General features: G+C 31.6%; 1 protein-coding gene across 5 annotated transcripts in view; it reads right to left on the reverse strand.

Annotated features, from left to right (window-relative positions):
• The window catches only part of LOC127734602 (phosphatidylinositol 3-kinase catalytic subunit type 3-like), a 123,842-nt gene extending 105,256 nt beyond the window's left edge, over positions 1–18,586 (reverse strand). For all 5 annotated transcript variants that reach the window (XM_052244558.1, XM_052244561.1, XM_052244560.1 and 2 more), the window contains exons 1-12: positions 18,488–18,586; positions 14,652–14,840; positions 14,092–14,235; positions 12,190–12,313; positions 11,633–11,815; positions 9,640–9,711; positions 7,771–7,875; positions 7,345–7,437; positions 6,349–6,534; positions 5,839–5,966; positions 4,474–4,582; positions 3,447–3,514 (exon numbers count right to left, since the gene is read on the reverse strand). In XM_052244558.1, the coding sequence (XP_052100518.1) occupies positions 3,447–3,514; positions 4,474–4,582; positions 5,839–5,966; positions 6,349–6,534; positions 7,345–7,437; positions 7,771–7,875; positions 9,640–9,711; positions 11,633–11,815; positions 12,190–12,313; positions 14,092–14,235; positions 14,652–14,840; positions 18,488–18,558 (1,472 nt within the window). In that variant the 5' untranslated portion in view covers positions 18,559–18,586. The remainder of the gene's footprint in view (positions 1–3,446; positions 3,515–4,473; positions 4,583–5,838; positions 5,967–6,348; positions 6,535–7,344; positions 7,438–7,770; positions 7,876–9,639; positions 9,712–11,632; positions 11,816–12,189; positions 12,314–14,091; positions 14,236–14,651; positions 14,841–18,487) is intronic.
• Positions 18,587–18,717: the final 131 nt, after the last annotated feature.

Raw genomic sequence — 18,717 nt, forward strand, 5'->3', positions numbered from 1 at the left:
AAGTCTAATGTTGACTTGAAAACTTTCATATTTTCATGACTAACAGTTATTGAATGTAGGGCAAAATATCACAGGACAGAAAGTCGCAATGCAATTTTGAAAGAACTGTTTCTTTGATTAAGAAAAGACTAATTTTTAAGACATTGTTTTATTACATTTGATGAAATTACTGTTAAGAAAACAAGCTGCCATAGTCTTTTTCTTGACTGGCTTCATGGTACCAAGAAATATCCTATGTAGGATTAATATTTTTTAATAAATCTTCATTTAACCATGTTCATTATCAATCTCATAAACATTACAATGAATTTATTTCAAGGATTTTCCCTCACATATTCAAACACTTGTTAACTAATTAATTGTGACTTTTTGTCCTTTACAATGTAGTAAATATGTGATTTTCTGTCCTGTGAATATATCTGTCCATTTACCCAGTAATTGACCGGTCTCTAAAAACACCGCAAAGGACCTCCTTTGTGCACAAAGGAGCACAAAGGACCACAAAGGAGTATGATAAGTGCACAAAGGACCTGAAATTGTTTATTAAATGGGGGGAAAGGCATTTCTCAAGAAAAAAATATTAATTTTTATTAAAATACTCGAGTTAAATCGGTATAAAGTTGAAGATTTACGAAACCGTGTTCCGTAACCGGTACGGATATGCATAAGATTACGGTCATTTTCGATAAGATGTTAGTATACCTATAATTATATATTGAAAAGTATTGAGAAAACATGAACATATAAATAAAGACTGGACATTAAACCGGAGAGAAAAAATTAAGCTAACACTGTTTGTAAAGATTTCAATTTCACAATTAATAAGTTTTGATTAATGAGGACTTGATTGCGCTTGGGATGAACAAAGCGTTATATATTCTTTACAGTTAATTATCAGCGTTCAAAGACCGTCTTTAAAAACAATAACATTGTTGAAAAAACAATTATATGTATTAATATATTTAAAAAAAAAAAAAAAAAAAACTTCAGACATATGCAAAATATACAAGTTTTCTAAATATAGATCTTACAAGCGTCGATCAAAGACGTCTTCTATTGAAGTTAAAAAGATGAGAAATATAAACCATTTTACTCAAAATTTATCAGAAATAAAATAATATAAAATAAGAGAGTGCTATCGCAAAAAGTCTAAATTTTGATATTGCGAATGTAAAAATTTTCGAAATGATATATGATTTTTTCAATTATAAATATAACCATTTATGTATGAACACATACATAGCAGAAAGTAAATTTCAGAAACTCTTTGTTAAAATAATTAATTTCATTTCAATATCCAATTTTTATTTCAAATTTTGATTATCCATTAATCAGGCTGATAAAATACAAATAAATGAATTGAGAAGATGTATATATGTCAGTAACAAGCAACCCAACGACACAAATAACCAAATGACAGCTCTACAGACTTTTCTTCATTGTGCTGTGTATACATTTTTGTTCTGATTAAGATTTGTCAAGTAAGAAAATTTCGGTAAATATTTTGTTTTTGTGCAGAATAAAATTTGATAAAAGAAAGTATATATTGAAATTTCTGAAAACTCTGAGTTAACACAACTTCATTGGCAAGTATCCCAAAAGGCCAGACAGACAATGCATATTTTCTTATAGACAATTCAGACAATGTAAAACGCAAATTAAATGGTCAGCCTTCTCAGTACTCTGACGACTGTGGTGCCACACTTTCTTTTCACACTTCAAAGCTCGGATACTAACGGAAGTGCAATGTTTCGACAACAAACATGTTTTGACTTTTTTGTTATAATGCAAGTATTCTTATACTTCACTTAAAAATATTATCATACGTAAGAAAACAAAGTGATCATATATGAGACAACAAAAAACAACAACAACACATTGCTATCCTATAAAATTTTCGAAGTTTTGGTAATGCTTTACCCTTGAAAAATTACAACAATAAAATATCAAGAATAATAATTGACATTTTTATCATTTATGTTAATATATTTACACTATTTAAAAATTCATATACACGAACTAACACTTAACCCGGATATAAAGTTGGTTCCAAACCGATACCGGTGATAACTAAAAATCGTACATTATTAAAATCGCAATTTTTATTGAAATTGATTTTTTTTTTACATTTTTCTTCATGAATTATAATATTTTTATGTTTTGAAATGAATTTCAGGTCCTTTGTGCTCATATCAAACTCCTTTGTGGTCCTTTGTGCTCCTTTGTGCACAAAGGAGGTCCTTTGCGGTATTTTTAGAGACCCGTAATTGACCAGGTAGGGACTGTATTTAATAGTAATATCTTATCAAAATTTCAATTGACCAGTATTTGCCAGTATTTACCGCCGGCCTGGTCATTACTAGTATTGACGGCTTTTTTTGCCAACCTTGGAATGTTCTCAAAATGAAAAATTTATAAAACAAAACTAGATATCATTGAGATGGGAGCCATCTCTGTGGGCCATCTGTGAATAATGTGTGGTAAAAAATTTGTATCTTTATCATTGGACATGGGGTTGTCAACTAAAACCGAAGTTTATGACCTTGACCTTTGACCTAGGAAGTTGTACATAAGTTATGACACACCCTCTGGTGTTGGTTAATATACATGTCAAGTATAAACTTTGAAATCATAACGGTTCTCAAGATATAGAGCGGACACGATCTTTACCATAGGACATGGGGTTGCCAACTAAAACCAAAGTTTTTGACCTTGACCTTTGACCTAGGAAGTTGTACATACATTATGACACACCCTCTGGTGTTGGTTAATATACATGTCATGTATAAACTTTGAAATCATAACGGTTCTCTAGATATAGAGGGGACACAATTTGTTACGGACGGACAGACAGACAGACAAACGGACGGACGGACAGACGAACAGACTAATCACTATAGGGCATTCGGCGGGGCCCTTATAAAACTACAAATTTCTTAAATGTTTTCATGATATTTTCATTGGAAATCATCCCAACAACTGTGGATAGAAGAACAACTCAAGAAAAGTTATTCTATTTACATATGTTTACCAAGATATAAAAATGGTTAATGTATGTGGTGACTTTCTTATCAAATTATGATGGAAAAACTGACCAAAAAATGGTACATTCCAGGTGTTCTTTAAAATATGTGACCATGTTAATCTAATCATAGTGCTACAAAGTTTATCACTTCCAAAAAATGTAATTCATGTAAAATATTTGCAGCCATAAGATCTTTAAATTTAAGATTTAGTTTTTGGGATGTTATATTACATCCAAATTGTCTTTTTAAAGGTGAGGCAATCTATGAAAAAAGAAATACTCAACTTATCAGGTCAATCTGAAAAATGTATTTGAGAATGTATAAATTCAATACTTTATCTAAGTCTTTCATGGAGGATAAAATTATATTTATTTGTAATGTTTTGGAATGATCTAGATCTTGAATTATAAGAAGACTTACCAATAAAAGTAGTTAGCTAATATGGAATTATCACAGGCTCTTTCTATGAGGAATGATGCAAGGTCACTCTGTTAATGATAAGAGAATAATTAAACTTTAATAGAAAGGAAAAGTGAAATACATATTTTGCTACAGAAAAACATTCAACAACACTAGCATATTATTTTAATGTCTCATTTTCTGGTTTTAATGTTTATAAATGGGCTATCAATCCATTTCTTTTGAAGTCTATAATCTATAAATTTTAAAGTATACACAAATTGATACCATTCAATTTAGTTCTTTAATTCCTAAAAACATATGCCAATCCCCGAACCCAAACCTATGAGTTAACAAACCCATTTCATTTAGTCAAGTCAAATCATTTTAGAAACTTAACAGTGAAAATGACCCTATTCAAATGAGAAAGAGGGATAAACAGTGGATCTGAGAACATGCCCAAGATATAACATGATATAATGGGAAATAATGATAAATCTATAAATATTGCTCCTCTTCCATCTGTATTAACCAGGTCTTCAAACAAAAAAGAAATCACACAGCTAAATTAACATGGTCCCTAATTTAAACTTAAATTTCAATATCATTTATCATACCGGTAATCACTGTGAATATGATTGAAGCAAGATTGATTGATTGATTGTTGCTTGTAAAATGTCCAGTGGCAAATATTTCATGCATATTCAGGAAGAAATATGGGGAAGACATGTTGAAGTCATCCATATATTTAATAAATTTAAAAAATCAATTAATATATAATATAACATTGTGTAATGTTATCAGCACTTTTGCACATTTTAAAAACATCCAGCCCAATCATATCTTTAAATTGTTTGAAATTATGATTTTTTGATTGTTGGTTTCTTAATAACCCGTGGAAATTTTTTTGTTGATGTGTTGTTCAGGTCGTTTAGCAAAGATCAATCATCAATCAATCCAGTGGGAAAAACTGTACACATATAAGAAACAAAGAACAAAATGGACCTTACTTGACTGTCAGCAAGAATGTCAAAAGATATGAATTTACCTCTTTTGATAACTTGATCTCAGGGCTTTCTTCTTGTTTAGGTGATACCCCTCCTAGTGCATCAATTATAGAATCATGTGACCCTGCTCTTGTAAGCATCGTGTGTGTCCTGGAAAAACAACATTAATTTATTTATTCATTAACAAAGTCCCATTGAAATTCTATCATACTGTCTAAATCAAAAGTAAATTTTACATACATTCTTATATTTGCACAAAAAATTTTGAAACTTAAGAAACATCTAGAATAATTGGATCATTTAGGGCATAAATATTAGTAAACATATGACCTATGTTTAAGAAGACATTTAAATATTCATTATAAAGATCAGAAAATGTATGTAACCAGAGTATATATTGACCAAGCTCATAAAAAAATATGTTGTCAGCAAATAAGATGGATTACTGTTCTCTGAAAGCAGTATACAAAAATAAAATTAAACTAAAATAGAACAGTAAGGACTCAAAAAAATTGTGAGCGATATCAGGTTTCCTAAACTTGTTAGCAATACTGACCAACATTCATCTCTCTGTTACACAGTCAAAGTATGCAGATATGAAATCCAGAAATAAAATATTTAGTATAACAGGAAGATTGTTGGTTGCTTATTGTGCAGTGGCAAGATATAACAGAAAGAATGGCAACTATGACTCAGTATGTCATTTATCTATAAATCTCTCTTCTAGCCCATGAACTTTTCTCTAATCATTTGATCTCTTGTCCACCATATGCACCACTTAATGATATTTTTATTGTAATCTTAATAATATTTATTGCCCAACACACAACACCCTATCTTACCTGTCCCTATCAGATTTATCAATAACGGACTCTCTCCTCATTGTAATCTGGTCAGTGTCATATTTATCCCCCAACACACAACACCCTATCTTACCTGTCCCTATCAGATTTATCAATAACAGACTCTCTCCTCATTGTAATCTGGTCAGTGTCATATTTATCCCCCAACACACAACACCCTATTTTACCTGTCCCTATCAGATTTATCAATAACAGACTCTCTCCTCATTGTAATCTGGTCAGAGTCATGTTTATCCCCCAACACACAACACCCTATTTTACCTGTCCCTATCAGATTTATCAATAACAGACTCTCTCCTCATTGTAATCTGGTCAGTGTCATATTTATCCCCCAACACACAACACCCTATATTACCTGTCCCTATCAGATGTATCACTAATGGTCTCTCTCCTAGCTGTAATTTGGTCAGCATCATGTTTATCCCCCAACACACAACACCCTATCTTACCTGTCCCTATCAGATGTATCACAAATGGACTCTCTCCTTGTTGTTATCTGGTCAGTGTCATGTTTATCCCCCAACACACAACACCCTATCTTACCTGTCCCTATCAGATGTATCACAAATGGACTCTCTCCTTGTTGTTATCTGGTCAGTGTCATGTTTTATCTTCTCAAAGTCCTCATATCTCAAAGCTTGTACCAGTTGAAACAAATATAAAAATAAGTCCTATAAAGATAAATCATGAATTCATAATTATAATGATAAAGATATAGAATAAACAAGTTATTTTCTGATATAAGTGACTGACATCATAATGAACATGTGTGATTAGTTTCATGTTGATAAGACCACAACTTCAGGGTATACTACCTTGACCACAAACTTGATTTTTCTGATACAAAGTATTAGATTTATTGCTGAAATAACATTAAAAAAATGTTGAATGTTAGCATTTGTATATACTGCTTGCCATGAATTGATGGCATTCTTAATGTTGAGTCCTCTGACAGCATTCCTAATATATTTAGAATAACACTGCAAAAATAACAAATCGTGACTGTTTTTATACTTTCCATATATGAATGTAAGCAAATTCTGTACATCTTACCTCATCATCAGACTGGCGTAGTCTAGACACAGCATATTTCCTTACAGTTGGATGTGTAAAAGCTGGAGATAGAAGTTCTAAAGCATCATCAGCATCCATTGGACTCCAGCGACTCATAAGTTCAATAGCTTGTTTCGCTTCCTGAGGCATCTTCCAGTTCACACATTTCAAAAATTTCGTCAGTGCCTATGAATATATTATACCTTTAATAATTGAATTTTAATCAGTAGTTCTACAATGTTTACAAATTAATGAAAAGTATACTATCGGAAAAAAGAAACAGTGCATCCTAAAAAATGTTTAAAATTCACAAACTTCAAATTTTCAATTGTTTTATGACACAATCTTGTTTAGATTATGATTTTGAAGATATCTGGTGGTACATACTCCATATGACAGATGTTATCATCATTCTTGAGCACATGCTCATTTTTCAAACTTTTGAGCACACAAAATTGATTTTTGTCTGGTTTTTTTTTTTAGAAGTGTTAAACATTTCATTAGTTTCCAGTTAACGAGGAAATTACTTTTGTTTAAATGAAGATTCCTATTTGTGTAGCAACGAACAAATGAAAATAAGCATCTCAATGCTAACAGAAATCTAAATTCTAGTGTTTTATAGAATTTTGCTAATGTGCACTACAGACATAACCAAACAAAATTCTGTTCTTTAAATCTTGTCTCATCAGATTTTTTAAGTCTACGTAGACCTATGTAGTAGCAACTAATTAATACCAAAGTACGTAACATGTACATCTAAGGAAGATGTAAGAAACCTTCATCCTCTTGCTTCGGGGAGTGAATGCTTTCCTTCATCATTTATCACCTACTCCCCGTGTACCTGATAAAGGTCAATTCAGAAAACATGTGTTGTGTACATATAAATTATAACATTTGTATTTATACAAGCTATTGTCAAAATGTAGAACACCAACAAAAGATCCTTCATATAATATTCATAATCTTTTTTTCTTATTTTCAATATGAATGTATTACCTTTTTCTGACTAGATAGATAGAATCTAAACTTCCAAACCAAATCCTGCTCTTCTGATGTCAACATTTTGGTTGGTGGAAAACCAACAATAGCCTGAAAAGAATAAAATACTTCATTAAACAAATACTCTTAAAACAAATCATCAAAAAATTAAACTAGTTATTCATATTTTCAATAAAAACTTTGATCCATAAATTGTCTTTTAAATTCTCTAAAATTAAATGTTTAATGTCCAGTATTACCTTTCATACTATAAAATATTTTACAAATATATGATGTTTTGAATAAAAAAAACACTGAATGCTTATATATGGTCACTTCAAATACACTTTTTCAAAAATTTGTATATAAAGAGATTTTATCATGTGGCTTTATGCCCTTAATTATTTGGACACAGTGAAGTTTTTAAATACAATGGATACTTACATTTAACTGATCCCTAGTCTTAGCGTCAGGTTTCATGTCCCTATCAGTTGGACCACTATGAAGACTTCTAGCTAGTTTGTGATGCTTGCTTTCCACCAAGTTTTCCTGCAAGTAAAAGAGTATATAATTCCTTTAATCAGTATGTTGCAGATCATGTTTATTTTACTGCATATAAAGAAAAAATGTCTCAAGTCATCTACTGTAATATAATACTCTAATACTATAAATATGCTCTGCCTATACAAATAGGGGGTTATAATAATGTGCTCATTGTAAGACTATTCAATTCAATATGTAAATATATTTAATAGAATATCCTGTGTTTATCATGTTTTTTCTTATCGTAAGGCCAAAAAAAATATATATGTCTGTTTAAGGTTACATTTTTTTTTAAAATAGGGTAGGTAGGTCGGTATTTTCATTTTATTTTTTGTGACATGATTTTGAGTCATGCCGTTTCGACTTGTCATGGGCCGAGTTTACCCGTATTTTTGATGATTGGATTATTTCCCTTGGAAAAAAATGGTGGCAAAGTGTTTTTTTCATCACACGAGTTGCGAATTTCCTTAAAACAGCTGTCATATTCACGATTGTGAACATTGGGATGTATCAGGCAATTGATTTATATCATTTGCAACACTAACTTCGCTTTCGACACGAGTTCAGTTTATTTTTCACTTTACGACAGAAATAAAATGACTTAGGGTCGGCGCTCAAAAGTAGGGTAGGTTGGGCAACCGTAAACAGACATATATTTTTTTTTGGCCTAAGGTCAAATTGCTGAAAGATGCCCTCCTAAAATATTAAAATCTATCATTTTGCATTAATCATAGTATCTTTGTGAAAAATACATACACCCTATTCTGCTAGGGCCCTTGTGGGTGTTTTTAAAACTTGTTGATGCAAACATCAGATATAATTCATTGACAAGATATCCTGTTAGCTGCAGAAAAAAGTAGTTTTATTGGCCTCAATACAGTTCAGTAAAGAAAGATTTTGGAAAGGATTTCTGGTAAAATTATTGGATGTAAATTTGAAAGAAAATAATTAAAGAAACTTTTTAGACAATATTTTTAAGAAACAACAACCACAGTCCTTCAATCAAATTACTATAGGGGTCAATGTACAACTAGTTCCAAACTGCCTCTGTAATTACAGATAAAAGAGCAGTAACCAGTCATTATATTCAATCAAAAGAACACTATCTGGAACATTAGATATTATGATCTATCAAACTGAATCATGGTTTCCAAAACGGTTGTTGTTCTCTTTTAATTTTGAATTTTTTGTTTATAGAAGTACAATTTTTACATACAAAATAAATTTTCCAGGGTTTACACTATTTTGCCATTTTTTTTTTTCTTTCTGGTCACTGCTTTGTCTTGAATTTGTTTTTATAGAATAAAGCAAAATTCTAAGCAATGACAGTTTTTCCAGATAACTTGTTCCTGATAAAACTGAGCTATATTCTAAATTTACAATAAGAGGCTGGCATTACCTGTTGATAGGAAGTGGACTTAAATCTTCAAACATTTCATCTAGTTGGTTTTATAAAAGGAAACATAACAGATTTTATCACAAATAATTGAATCTGAAAACCTTGCATGTACAGTAACAAGTTCATAAAATATTTCATCTTCATACATGTACCGGTAATTATAATCAATAAAAGGAATTTACACAAAGTCAGTTTTAATGACTGCTTGAGATGATTATTTTCATTAGGTAAAAAGTATGGAATCAGGAAAAAATTCATGCATAGAAAAAACAGTTATACAATGGCTTTAAGAATTATAATACTAAAAACATTTGTTGCAGTTAAAAAAAAAAGAGGCCTGAATTTGGTGTATACATTAATCCAATCCTTACCGTCAAAATTTCAGGATCAGGAACACAAACTATTTCTGCCTGAGTACGATACTGGTAAGGTTCATCACCACCCTGCAAAATATTTAGGAATAAGCAACTTAATTTATCTGAAAATAATATCTGTAGTGTTTGACCCCCTCACCTGTTTGACATGGCAGTCCAAAAGATATTCAGTGGAGTGGTTAATTCTTTTGCTCGATAATTTGCTTGAAATTGACCTGATACATTTTGTTGAATGAATTTCTCCAATATTTTTCCTATATGTATTAGTATGAGACAAACGAATTTTTTGGTAAATTTCTAACAGACAACAAGCTAACAAAACATTTGTGCATAACTGTTTAGCTAGTATGTCCCTTCTTTTTATTACAAGGACAAAGTATTATTTTTCTTTTATATATATGTTGACAGAAAATATGAAAAAAATGAAATAATTACAGCTTAAAAGTCCTGTTTCATTGGTAATAAAAGGTGTTCTACATGTATAAATAAATAGAAAAGATCCAGATGTCACATGGAAAAGGTGGATGTGTTAAATACCACAAAATAAATAGAATGAATAGACAAGCAGATAAATCTAGTAACAGAAGCATCATACTAGTACTGCCAGCAGGAAACACTAGCATATGCATATGTTCGAATAAAAGATATGTGGTATACTGTGGATTCATTTACTTTGGTGGATACCAATTTTCGTGGATTGAGGAAAACTTGTTTTTTCATGGATATTTGATTTCTTAATTTTGATAGTCTACATTCAAAGATTCGTAAAATTTCTACTTTGTTGAATATTTAATTTGATTTGATTTTTGGTGTTTTAACGCCACTTTTAAGCACTGCTTTTGGGCTATTTCGTGGCGGCCAGTTTTTATTGGTGGAGGAAGGCGGAGTGCCCGGAGAAAACCACCAACCTTCAATAGGAAAACTGACAATCTTAGTCAATTAAGATTGGAGTCGAGTGCACCCGGGGTTCGAACTCACAACCTCAGTGTTGACTGGCTAGTGATTACAGTAGTAACTACTTAGACCACTCGACCACCGAGGCCCCCTGTTGAACATTTGAATTCATGGTTTACCTATACCCACAAAATCCACGAAAATTGGTATCCAACGAATAATAATGAAATCCACAGTATTTGAACAAGACAGCAACCAATGACACTTTTCACACTAGTGTGGGTATATATTTAAGAAATAATTCATGCAATCCATAGATAAATTTTTACATAGCCTGGGCTTTTATATTTAATTTTTAATCCTAAGCCTTAGCAGCAAGAGTGAATACTGTGCTAAATATAGATATATCGAGAATTTTATCACGCTGTTGTTTCAAAGCGATAGCAGCACATCATGTCAGAATTACTTTTTTTGATTTCTGACCGATTTATTTACACAAAAACATTATTTGTTACCAATGAAACATGACTATACATTTTCATTCAGAAATTGTTTTAATGTATCACATTATGTCTCCAAATGTATTTAACTTACCATCACTAAAGAATCAAAAACAATCAGATTATCATACAAAGATATTTTTTCAAAATAACCAATAGTAGCAGTATATACATGTATAACAGGGAGACAACTGTTGACCTCACCTTCTCAAAGTAGATCACAGTATACTGCAGATCATTGTAATGGACATATGGAAACTTTATAATCAGATACATTACAGGGAGACAACTGTTGACCTCACCTTCTCAAAGTAGATCACAGTATACTGCAGATCATTGTAATGGACATATGGAAACTCTATCATCAGATACATTACAGGGAGACAACTATTGACCTCACCTTCTCAAAGTAGATCACAGTATACTGCAGATCATTGTAATGGACATATGGAAACTCTATCATCAGATACATTACAGGGAGACAACTATTGACCTCACCTTCTCAAAGTAGATCACAGTATACTGCAGATCATTGTAATTGACATATGGAAACTCTATCATCAGATACATTACAGGGAGACAACTATTGACCTCACCTTCTCAAAGTAGATCACAGTATACTGCAGATCATTGTAATGGACATATGGAAACTCTATCATCAGATACATAAAGTTAGAGTCCCGTTTCTGCTTCTCGTTGATCAGTTCTATTTCACGAAATGTAAGTCTATCCAACCAATCAACTTTCACCATGTGTCCATCTCTGTGTTTCTTACTTAACTTTAAAATAAGAAGTGAATAAAATAAACAATTATGCTATGTGTCAGGACATGTCTTCTGTAGCACTAGAAAGGAAATTAATGACAAAATTCAATTCTTTATAATAATTAATATCATTTCAAAAAAATCAACCACTGTAGACCAAACAAAAATTGTAAATAGAAAAAAAAAAATATAATAACAAAAAACATGCTACAAAATCTAAATTTCTTACTCAACATGCTAAAATAAATTTTGGAATGGTCATCCTACAACAGAGACAACTGACAAATGTTTTACGTTAGCATGTCAGGTCTCAATCATTTCTGTTTAGCTACATGTAGTCATGGTAGTTTCTTTTGATAGCTTAAACAGGGAGGGGTTAAGTTATTTACCTTTGCCAGACGACTCATTTGATCATTTGTATCCTTGGTATTACCAGGAGTGGTAGAATGGTTCTGTGGATCAGCTTCTACATTTGGCCATACTTTTAAATCTATCATACCCTTTCTAAAAGTTCTGAAAAAATTTTAAAAAATTATCACTACAGACATATCAGGTTTTTAAATATAAATATTTTACAACTATCTTACCGGTATCTTTCCAGAGGAAGTGTTTTACCTAGTAGCGGGTCCACGCAAATTAGCTTCATGCATTAAGACACCAAACTTTGAAATTCCCTTTATTTTGTAAAAAGTCTTATAACAACAACACTTTAGGGACTGCTGCAGAAAATTTATTGATCTATATGTGCCTAGGGCACCGTCATCAGGATAAAAACAATAAAGAAATTTGTGCCTAAAGTACAAAATTGGGTATGCATAAATTACGTCACAATGTAACCATGGTGAGTATGAATAGAAAGTGAAAATATACATGTATGGAAGTAAACTTGAACAAGAATGTTGAATAAAATGTGAATGTCATTGAAATTTAAATGTTTGTTGAATGAATACATGTTTGTCATCTTACAAAATGGAACTAAAATATATAATAAGTTATTGTCCGGCTGTGTACAGTTTGTGTTAAACCCAAATTTGAACGGCACTTGACTTGCAATTCCGTACCATTTCGACTGGCTTCACTTGGCCAGAGGTACTACTTCCAATCACGTTGGGAATGCTTTGAAGTGTATGACAGCTGCTGGTTTGGAAAATGTTTATTTCACAATTAAGTTATAATAAATTATGATGAAATTTAATTACACAATAGTTCATTTAAAATAAAATATGTAAGTGTCCGGTAAACAGGAAGTTGTTGAGTGATGAATCTGAAAACGCATCACACGGCACAGCTGACTTATATAAAGCCTGAAACCAAATTTCAGAAATCCTTAAGATGTAGTTCCTGAGAAAAATGCGACGAAAAATATTCATGGGACGGACGGACAGACGGATGGACGGATAGACAGAGGTAAAACAGTCTTTGATCCTTTTTCCTTTGTTTATTTGGATGGCACTAATCTTCCTTGTTTCCTTGGTTTGTAGCTGCGGGTGGCTGGGAAGGTCAGCGCTGCTGGTAACAGCGGTTCCAAAAGGAATGCAGGGGTTCATGATAAAAAATAATAAATTACAAACGAAAGTGAACCAACGCCTGGTAAATCTGTAGTAAGGTAGAGTCCCTGAAGTGGATACCTCGGGTATGCAGGGTCGTTATGATAAAGCACATAAAATGTGAAAAGTTTTATAACAACAACACTTTAGGGACTGCTGCAAAAAATTTATTGATCTACATGTTTCGGTGCCTGCTTTTATTTTCTTTAAGGCCCATCCTCAAAAATTAATTATCACCAACCTATCAGTTAATCCCCTATAATTCAAAATATCTCTAGATAAAAACACTGTTAGCACCTGAGTTCACCCCTGGTCTTTTGTGGTGTTTACCTTATTCAATATTTAGTTTTCTGTGCATTGTTTATAAACTATTGTTTATCTTCCATCTTCCTTCTTTTGTCAGTCTTTTTTTACCTACGATATTTTTTTCCATTGCTGCCTTTGCATTTTCTTGTTTTACTTAAATATTTCACGGAAATTCTTTTACAGTTTTACTTTGTATCAGTGCCATTAAATGAATGTAATATGTAAATAAAACTAAGATGCTAAGATTAATATGGTGCTGATTCAATAAATCAATCTGACATCTATCAGGATATGAATCAATATGGTTTTGTTAATTAAGAACTTACTTGTTCAAAATTTTAGAAATATAAATTCGTGAAATTTATCAATATATACAAAATAATATCTGGAGACTCCAGCTGAACATTTAAGTAATTGGTGTAATTAGTGTTATCCTACCCTCTTTTTCCAAACAGACTGATGGCTGTTCCCCCTACCGGTATAGCTTTGTTTGTACCATAGATGTCCCATATTGTCATAGCCATCATAGCATTCCTTGGTAAGTCGCTAAACTTCAATGGCAGTGTGATCCACTCATTCCAACTAAAATAAATGTATAAGTTTAAAACAAATCTTCTCACAAAGAATAATGCAAAAAAAATATTTAATACCAATCATGAATCATACCACATATCCTTATTATTATACTAATGCTTGTCAAATAATTTTCCTTCCCTTTTTTTCTTTTTTGGTCAGTGTTAACCCCCGAAAAATAATCATTTAAATATCTGTTGAATTAGTAATTGTTCATAAACTTCACATCATTAAATATTTTATCAAACAATTTTACATCAATAAGCATGATAAGAGAAAAGACTTGTATTATGTTGATCAACATAATATTTGAAACTACTGATATGAACTTTAACATATACATGATATACATGCAACTTTGCATCAATATAAAAAAAAAAATCCCTAAGGAAAAAATGGTCAGTAATTATTTATACAGAACTTACTTCCACCTGGTACTAAAAGCTTTGTATGATGTGCTAACGGCCAGTGACAAAGGTCGCCCATCTGAGTAAATCCTACAGGTCACATAAAGGTCAGAATGACCTTCCTGGTAAGCACCAGAGAACTTTAACATTGGATCATTCAGAAGTTCTTGGTAACTTGGTCTCTGTCTCTCTCCTTCCAGTGTACCACTACAAATAGTCAAGTTTATAGCAAGTAACTTTATTTCATTAACGTCATTAAATTTAACACTAGGAACCAAAACAATTACTGACAATCCAAGTGGCAGTCTTATTTCAAAAAAACAAGTTTGGTTGAATTTGGTCCAATGTTCAGAGGGGAAAATTTTGAAAAAATTTTAAGACAATGGACTACTATCCTGACTATGATGATGATGGAGGCAAAAAGGACACTAAGTGATGGCAACAGCTCACAAAGCCCAGAGCTTATACATGGGCATGATTTAAATGTTGGGTACATTTTGACAAAAGCTGACACAAAAAGAAGTTCACTTATGCATAGATAAAAGATGATGCCATAGAAACTTGTGGCAGATGACATGTAATTTTATCATTCCTGAATATCATAATATAATACATTCTAATATACCAGGTTGGCATGATAGGCTATGCTAAAATGTTGCAATTCTTTATATTCTCGTACAACAATATTTGGAAAATTATCTTTCTTATTATTGCATAAGGCTGTACAGTTGCCTATAATTGCTTACATTCACTTCATTTGAACTCTGGTCAATAGTTGTCTCATTGGCAACCATACCACATATCCTTATTTTTACATAATGATAATTTCACACCTAACTTAGCAGGCATTTTTACATTACTGTGACTTGACTTTAAGTGTTGCTCTTTACCAATTGCAGTTCATTCAAAATTCTGACCAAATTGAAATTTGTTTTATCAAACCAAACTGTTAATCTGGTCAGAAATCTTAACCAACTGCTGTAGAAAACCAGTCAAGTCATCGTAGTCCAACGTGATAAAATAAAGCATACTTACAATCCTATAAGACTTCAATTCCACTTCATTGCAAATATGAAAACTTTGCTAAAAAAAGTCTATCAATATCTTTATGGTAAAAGTCATTCGATAGATGTTAGGTAGTAATTTATAATTTTTGAAATGCAAAAAAAAATTCCAAATTTTAATTTTGGAATTAATTCGTCTTAAATGGGTTTTTTCTATGCATACTACAAAGCTTTCATCAAATTCATATCTAAAAATACTTGGTGAAACATACTTTAGGCCAACCTTAAAAATATGTTTGTTTGCAGTTTTCCGACTGTACCTTCAGACTGCAGGGTCGGTAGGTAGGAAAAATATTTTATTTTATCAGCCAGAATAAAGTTTAAACAAGCAGTTTAACACAAACCAAGTTTCTTGTCAAGAAAAAAACATTTCAAAACAACAAACACTGAAAACCAACATGAAATGAACAGGCATTTTCAGGTAAACACCTTTTTAACCAAAACTGAAACTTAACATGGTGTCATTATACAATTTATGACATAAATTTATGGTATTATGAAATACTGGAACACTTATAAACAAGGAATGACTAGAATTGTTGTAAAGAAACATATTCACTGACATATATGCATCTTTACTAGAATGTTTTCATGAGTAGAGTATTTGCATCAGAAAAATGTAGATATTAAAGATTCAAAAGACAATTTAGGAGTGTGTTAAAAAAAATCAACAATTGAATCTTCCTCAATTGAAAAAAAAGACAACTTAAAAAAAATATATTAGACATCTGACTGTTATAAAGGTTATATTTGGAAAGATATGTTGATGCCAGGCTTTAATTAAAACAAACAAAAATTTATAGACAAACTTTGGGGTGAAATCAATAGCACCCCATTAAAAGTAAATGGTCTGTACTGAAATGTTTTGACTGCATAAAAATATTGGCAGCATAGCTCCTAGCTAAGGACATATTTCAATTCAATTCACAGTTTGGGTATAATTAATATTGTAAGAGAGAGAATAATTGCAATGAGTGGGACAGCCCCCCTTATCCTAAAGGAGCATACTCATTGCAATCGAAGATAGATTTGATACAGAGAGAATATGTTTATTTCTCAAGCCAACCATTCATTTTCTCTACATCTTTGTGTAGTTTGTGTGGCTTCAAACATTTCAAATGCGTCCTTCCACCGTACAGGCGTGTTTACAGGTATCCATGAAGTCACGGAGGAGTGGTTTCATCTTTGTCGTCTTCACGACGATTTAAAGAAAATATGGCATACTTCAGGCTGCTGTCGAATTGTTGAACCACTGAAATTGGTTCCATAAAGTCAGTCTCAAAAGATTCTGTATCCGATTTGTTTGAGACAGAAACGGTTATCGTGTCGGTTTTATGGCTGCATCATCGTCAATGATATCATCGAAGACATCATTCCGTGTGCAATTCTTCCTGAATCAGTATAAACAGTTTACTATGAAACTTTTCTGTGTATTATTTGTCTTAAAATTGACAGAAGACGACAGAATAAGGTACTCCTCTATGACTTCGTGGATACCTGTAGACAATCTCCATGTGCTTTACCATTAAAGGGTCCGATGAACGGTTGACAGGAAGGGAAGAAAAACCGGTCTTCAAACATGTAATTGACCTAGACTCGAAATCAATACTGGAAACGACCCGAAATTCCGGATCGGGTCAATAGAAGTATTAAAAATAATTTCTTCAAATTAAAAGCAATAAAATGTTCACAGTCGGGCGGATTTTCGAAGGTCGGTCGGTAAACTGCAAACAAACAATATTTTAATTTAAGCCTTAAGCTTAAATATGTTAGGATGAAGTTTTAAAGGGAGATGAGATCAATACCCCCCCCCCCACCCTTTTTTCAATGGTTTGGAAATTTATTAACATCATACATTGAATGACATATTGTAACTTCATACATATTTTACTGAACATAACATGCATGACATGTTTAAATTCAAACTGATGTCTAATTCTTATGAATATAGAAGACTTTTTAAAAGAATAATTGTATGAAAGCTAAACTGGACATTTTCATATCAATTCAAAAATTACTACATATCACCTTTCAAATGACTCTTTACAAAAACAATATGTAAAGAAATTTTTAGCTTCATTTTCAAAATATCAAAGAAGTAAATTAAAGTCTTATAAGATTGTAAGTATGCTTTATTTTATCATCTTGCACTTTGATGACTCCAGTGTGGTTCTCTTCAGCAGTTGGTAAAAATTTCTGACTAGCAGTACTAGTTGAACAGTTAAGTTTGATCAAAAAAACAAATTGCAATTGAGTCAGAATTTTAAATGAACTGCAATAGGTGGAGAGCAACAGTTACAGTCAAGTCACTTAAAAAAAAAATGAAAAGTTATCTAACTTTATAACTTGCAACTTATAAGTACATATATGGTATATATCTTTAGCAATCTGGTAATACTGGGAAAGGGATTACACATGATATTGTTTCTACTTGCCAATCTCAGGTACTATATATGTCTCTGAATAATTTAATAATCAAATCTATACCTATGCTGTGCAACTTTTGTTTATTTACTTTTAATTACATGATATAGACAAAAATATATTGATTATAGTAAATGTGCTAAATATTTTTTTTTAATCTAAAATGTTTTCATTGTAAATTAAGTAATCAAATTAAGTACCGCAATCACCTTTTTTTTCAAATTTAACAGTGTTCTTTTTTATTTCAATACACAGAGAATCTAGTTCCTGCACCCAGGCAACCCTTCAAAGAAAACCCTTGAAATGTAAGATTTCCTTGATAATAGTGTGAATTTTTGTTAAAATAAAGTATGAGTAATTGAATACATTTTGATCTGAACGTTGACATCAAGATCACAACTGTAAACATAATTAAATCTATCTGTAAGCTCTGTCATCACACTTTCTGTCAAATGCAGGGGAAGTAATTGACTGATTAAAGCGGTGATGGCACAGAAACCTGTATCAAAGGGTTTGACAAGATAAAAAAGGCAGATGAATGAAAAGATATTAATAGAATTTTCCTAATCAATAAATTGATTATTTTGTGTAAAGCC

This window comes from Mytilus californianus, unplaced genomic scaffold (genome assembly GCF_021869535.1).
Source record: "Mytilus californianus isolate M0D057914Y unplaced genomic scaffold, xbMytCali1.0.p SCAF_3, whole genome shotgun sequence".
Taxonomy (NCBI): Eukaryota; Metazoa; Mollusca; class Bivalvia; order Mytilida; family Mytilidae; genus Mytilus; species Mytilus californianus.